Source organism: Gymnoscopelus microlampas (genome assembly GCF_963454915.1).
Source record: "Gymnoscopelus microlampas genome assembly, chromosome: 16".
NCBI lineage: Eukaryota > Metazoa > Chordata > Actinopteri > Myctophiformes > Myctophidae > Gymnoscopelus > Gymnoscopelus microlampas.
The window spans coordinates 11512944-11518943 of NC_139953.1; the positions used below are offsets into that span (position 1 = coordinate 11512944).

The 6000-nt window shown below is 42.9% G+C and overlaps 1 protein-coding gene across 1 annotated transcript in view; it reads left to right on the forward strand.

Annotated features, from left to right (window-relative positions):
- The window catches only part of cd109 (CD109 molecule), a 45413-nt gene extending 39848 nt beyond the window's left edge, over nt 1–5565 (forward strand). Inside the window, exons 30-33 of the mRNA XM_084082056.1 lie at nt 1937–2073; nt 2733–2889; nt 4642–4744; nt 5297–5565. Coding sequence (XP_083938182.1) covers nt 1937–2073; nt 2733–2889; nt 4642–4744; nt 5297–5496 — 597 coding nt within the window. The 3' untranslated portion in view covers nt 5497–5565. The remainder of the gene's footprint in view (nt 1–1936; nt 2074–2732; nt 2890–4641; nt 4745–5296) is intronic.
- The last annotated feature ends 435 nt before the right edge of the window (nt 5566–6000 follow it).

Here is a 6000-nt window from a genome sequence, read left to right on the forward strand (position 1 = left end):
ATGTTAAATGATGGCTTTTCCCCTTAAAAATAATCGATCATTTCAGGAGCAAGAGCTTTAAAATCTCTTCTAAATCTAGTCAACAAGGCCTGCAGTAGGCTATGCACTGGACAAATGTGCGTGACATTATTTCAATAAACTAAAAACAATGTTAGAGGGAGTAATAGCCATGGATACACGACCGTCATGGATGAACTTCAACCTGGTGTTTGCACTTTCTCCATTTATGGCCCGTAGTACCCGTACATCTACATAAACGTTCGTATTTCAAATATAAAGGGCTTATCCCATGGCCACGGATGTTACATGTATGTACGGGCTCTCAGAAGTACCCGTATCATCCGTATTGTTCAATAAAAAGCATTTTAATCTGATCGGTGTCCATTTTCTCCACATGCTTTCAACTGAGTGTAGGTGTATTGCACTCTGATACATTATGAGAAAATGGCCACTGATCGGATTAAAATGCTTTTTATTGAACAATACAGAATATACGGGTACTTTTGAGAGTCCCGTGCATAATTGTAACATCCGTGGCCATGAGGTAAGCACTTTATATTTGAAATCTGAACGTTTATATAGATGTACGGACCGTAAATGGAGAAAGTGCAAACACCAGGTTGAAGTTGATCCATGACTGTAACCGGAGTTTTCATGTACCGCAGGGTAAGACTGCAGTAGCAGTTAATAAATAGACGAACAAATGAATGAATATACTTTAACGTGCAGAATCCGAAACAGGCAGCGCTGTGATTCTGAATTTTGTTACGATTACGGTGATTAGTAGCCTATTATTGACACCACCTGGGCGAGTGAGTCGTGTAACTTTCCTGACGTTAAGCTGTGTATGTGTTCAACAACACCGCCATGCAGCCTTGCTTGCAGTTTAAGTGCAGATTTCAGCTTGTGAAAAGCAGCCTCCAACTGGTTTGGGTACGTGGTTCATTGTCCCCATTGCGTTATCGTGGTATTCCTATTCTTGCTATTATGTTGCAAATGATTGTGTGTGTGCGGGCGAAACAACATTGACAGCAATGGCAGGTGACGAAAGCTTGCCAGACCTATGCCAGGCTAACAACGGTTGCTAAGCTGGCATTGGACAATCGCTTTTGGGGTGGGGTTTAGCAAAGGGTCCATTCACACAGCTGCTCACAGCCCTTAAATACAGTAGGAGGTCTTCTTCCGTGATTGGTCCAGGATGATTGAAGGTGCCTAGCCAATCAGTGGCAGCGAGGTCTCCACAGCAGGACCTGAGCTGGATAAATGCATGTCAGGGTGCATACCAATACAACAGTGAAGACAATAACTAAAACCCTTACATGTAACATGGCCTGTTTTCATTCATTTGGATTCCATAGAAGTCAGCATGTCTCTTATAGAAGAAGCTGATCTACAGAATTTGGCCGGACAAAATGTTTCAGTCAGACTAATATTTTGCTTTATTCCACGTGTTTTGCATGTCCACACCTCTCTCTACCCCTCGAGAAGAGGGGGGGGGGGGGGGGGCTTCTCTGTGCTATAAAAAGCAAATCCATCATTTATTAGGTAGTCACCTCCCCATCAATGTTTCCTGCAACATTTTAGTCAAGGAATGCTGTAATCTAAACTTTTGATCAAAGCACAGGTTTTGGTTGCACGACTGCCTTCAGCTATGATCGATTCACGTGTTTTGACCACCTGCTGTTTTTATACTCTCGAGCGATAAACACTTAACCACATGCACCCTAGCGAGAATAGGCGAACATTCTGTGAAAATAGCAGATCGGCAAGCTCACAACGCATTGCAACGCAACAAATGTGTGATCCTGTAGATTGGCTATTTTTGCTAGACAACCAAGTATATTGGTTCAAGTAGTTAAACACTTGACCACGGACAGTCTCTCACGGACTCTTTCTTCTTGTTTTTCTCTCCACCCTCCTCCTCCTCCTCTCCCAGCTCAACGTGTTTTATAACATAGAAAATAAAGGGCTGGCGAGACGAAGAAGAAACGCCCACGAGCACGAGGCGTTCCATCTGGAGGTGGACCTAAATGACCTATATGACTCTATGGCCTATCTGCACATCTGTACCAGGTGAGAGGTTCCACTCAGTAATGAATGGACCCAGGTGGGCCCAAGTGGTGTTCTTCTGGTTCTCCAGGGGTCCTTGAAGGGGTTTCTCTGCAAAATGAGTTAATATAGCATTCTACAAAGTTCTGTGAGGGTGGTGTGAGGGCCAAAATCTCTTCTGCCCGGTTCTCCTCAGTGGCTGGAGCAATTGATCTGCATTTGCACACAGCCATTGACCATTACCATGTGCACGGAACAGCGAAGCCCGTTTTTCGCTTTCCCCAACTGTCTGGCTGTTTGTTAGCGTTTTTGTGTTCGCTGGCTCCCGGGTTGCCAGATCATGTGTGCATATCCCCCCACGGGTATGGACTAGTTTAACTCTAATCTATACTTCAGCTATTTGAAAATTGCCGATCTACAAGCTCACATTTGATATTTTGTATATATCGTATCATGATATGTTTGATATATGTGTTTGCCTGCGGACCACCATTTGAAAATATTTGGTGCCAGGGAGCCCCATAAGAGAATATTTGTGGTGTTCAATGTTTTCAAGGTTATTTAAAAAATCACTGTTTTTCTAAAACAAATAAAACAACGGTAAAACAAATGTAGGCTCCATTTGATTACATTAAATACATACTCTCAAATGTGAAATGAACAGTCAGCATGTTACTGTGCAGTCTGTCGAGGACCCAGGGCGTGAATCAGACGGGCATGGCGGTCATGGAGGTGGGACTGCTCAGTGGCTTCACCGTGGCCCAGGATGGAGTACACACCAATGACGTCATCAAGAAGGTGGAGATGCCCGCGGGAAAAGTCATCCTCTATTTAGACTCTGTAAGTCCTCCTCTACTTTCTGTGAATGAACTCTGTACAGTGGCATAGAAGGAGTGCCTGCACACACCATGGCATTTCTGAGTGGTGTCTCATGCATTCATCTCCCAGAGAGGTATTCCAACTGACAACTTTTGACTCGCAAACCAGTGTTGATTTTGTCAACTAAAACTATGACGAAAAATGTTAGTTGACTACCTTTTTTTCCCTGACGAAAAACGAAATAAAAACGAAATAAAAACTAAGCTACGATGACTAAAACTAAGACTAATTATATTGACAATTTCGTCAACAAAGAAAAACTAGACTAAAATGTTGGACAGGGACTAGTGGAGAAGAGATCCAGTAGAACTACAAGACAAGTCATTTTATGTTTGGTTGTGTGTGGGTGTTGCACTCTGAAAATAGCAGATCTACAAGCTCACAACGCGTCGCGCTGCGACACGTTGTGAGCTTGTAGATAGGCTATTTTCAGCATGCAACCAAGTGTAAAATCAGCCATTACGACGCCATCAAGGCACCGCCAAAATACATTTTAGTCGACTAAACTGTAGATTTAGTCGACTATAATCTTATGATATTTAGTCGACTAAGACTAGACAAAAACTAAAACATTTCAGATGACTAAAATATGACCAAAACTAAATGGAATTTTATTCAAAAGACTATGACTAAAACTAAAGCAAAATCTGCTGTCAAAATCAACACTGTCGCAAACGCAAGCTCATTTCTCTCTGACCGTCTCCCCTTTCTGTTCTTATTTTTGAGCGGTGTAGCCGCTCCTATAAGTGGGGTTGGAAAGTTTTACTTTCCGTCGTGAAAATGTGTCTTTCGCTGTACTGTGATTGGCTGATAAGTATTCAGACCCTTTGCTCAGTACTGTGATTGGCTAGCGAGACGCATGATGAAATTCATAACCTATAAATAGCACCACGCACTTAAAAAAAAAAAACTTTAAAAAAAAAAGTGAGCTTCCATCACTGTGATGACCTTAAATAACACCGCTCACTTCACACTGGGTGTGATTTTTTATTTATTAAGATAAGGGCATGGGGGGCCTGGACTGCTGGCATAGCGGTCCAGGCACCTAGGCTCAGTTGTAGCCTGACAGCGCGTCGTGGGTTCGAGTCCCGATCCCGACGGTCTTTGCTGCATGTCACTCCCCATCTCTCTTTCCCCATTTCCTGTCCGCATAACTGTCCTATCCATAAAGGCAAAAAAAAAAAAAAAGATATGGTCATGGGAAAAGGGAGCATTTTCTGGTCCCCTGGGGAGGGGAATGGCTTTCACTGCTTCACCCAGCATGGCTGCTCAGGTGGCTCTGATGAGCACACAGGGGGTGGAGCTCTTAGGAGTTAAGTTGCTCAGGGACACTTACACTGGGAGAGCCAATGGTCCAACCGGTGACCGGGTTCCCAGGTAGATTCTTCTGCCCCAGGGGTGGCCAACCTTTTCAGACACATGTTCACTTGATCGTGATCATCCAGTGCCAGACAATGAAAACCACCATTGCTTTTAAGTCTTATTATAGGCTGCTAATTAGAATGATACAATTATAGGATAAGTCAATAATGCAATAATAAAATAACAAAGAACAAGTTATTCATTTTATATGAATAATACATGTAAGATGAATTCTGACTATCTGGGGAGAGAGAGAGTGCTTTGGAGAAAGGTGCGATATGCAGTCCATTTATGCAAATGCTTTAGTCTGGCTGTCATTCAACACATGCATTATTTTCACTCTGCTTTCAGGTGACAACAACGGAGATGTGCATAGAAATCCCCCTGGTTCTGGAATACAAGGTGGCAAGAGTCCAGGATGCCAATGTTGTCATCTATGATTATTACGAGACATGTAAGAAACCGCTCTCATAACCATCATCATCATCATAATGTGTACTGCTGTTATACCACCATTACAGTACAAAAAACAAAAACAAATCTAACAGTGTTCCTGCTTTTAACCACTTGAAACCTGAACATTTTTTGTGCCAGAGAACCCCAGAAGAGAAGAACTTTAATTATTCAAAGTATTTAAAAACAAATGGCAGATGTACAAGCTGTGAGCTTGTAGATCTGCTATTTTTGAATAACCAACATATAACTGGATAGAGTGCTTAAAATGATTGTGATGCTATGTTAACTACTAATGTTGAAAACATTTTTTTAAACATAAATCTTCTCTTCTGGGGGTCCCTGGCACAAAACCTTTTCAGATGGGTGGTCCGTGGCCAAATGCATATCAATTTGGGGGGGTCCTTGGCATGAAAAAGTTTGAGAACCACCGCTCTAGATTTTGTTCTCCCTGGTTGGGGCTCTAAGACTGTTATCACGCCCATCAAAGTGTGGTTCAATCAGCGATTAAAAATATAAGCTCTTCATCTCTCTGTTCCTCAATCTCTCTCAGGGCGGAGGACGGTGAGGTCATACGGGTCTCAGTGGCGACAGAACATGTCCACCTGTTCGTTCTGCGGCAGCGGCTGCGACCAGTGCAGAGCCACACAACAGGACCATTTTGGCTTCCACATCTCAGCAGCACCCTCCAGCTCTCGCCACCTAGTGGTCAGTCTACTGAGTGCCCTGCTCCTCCTTGTATTTAGGTTGTAAATCAATGGTTCTCAAAGTCCAGTCCCCCCTGGGAGACCTCCAGGGGGGGGGTCCTTGAGGGGGTTCCAGGGGGACATATAAATGAGTTAATTTAGCATCAAAATCAGTTGAACAACTTTAACCTTACATACATTGGGCTGTTTGAAAATAGCCGATCTACAAGCTCACAATGCATCGCAACGTGTTGGGAGCTTATAGATCACAAATTCTCAAAAAATATCTTGAAAACTTAAAACATGTTGAATATTTAAAACCCTGAGGAAGACTTCATTGTCGAAACGTTGGCTTCTTTTAATAAACTTTTGCATCGTGGCTAAGAGCTGTGCGGCCTCATCCTTTTTCAATACTATTAACCTGCCGTGGTCAGCACCTCATCAACACAGGTGTGCGCTCCCTCCTCTGAGTTTGCCTGAAACTATTTAAAAACACAGATCTTGTAAAAAAAATAAAAATATTGAGAACTACTGGTGTAAATTACCCAAGTCAGTGAAGGCAAGTCTAGGT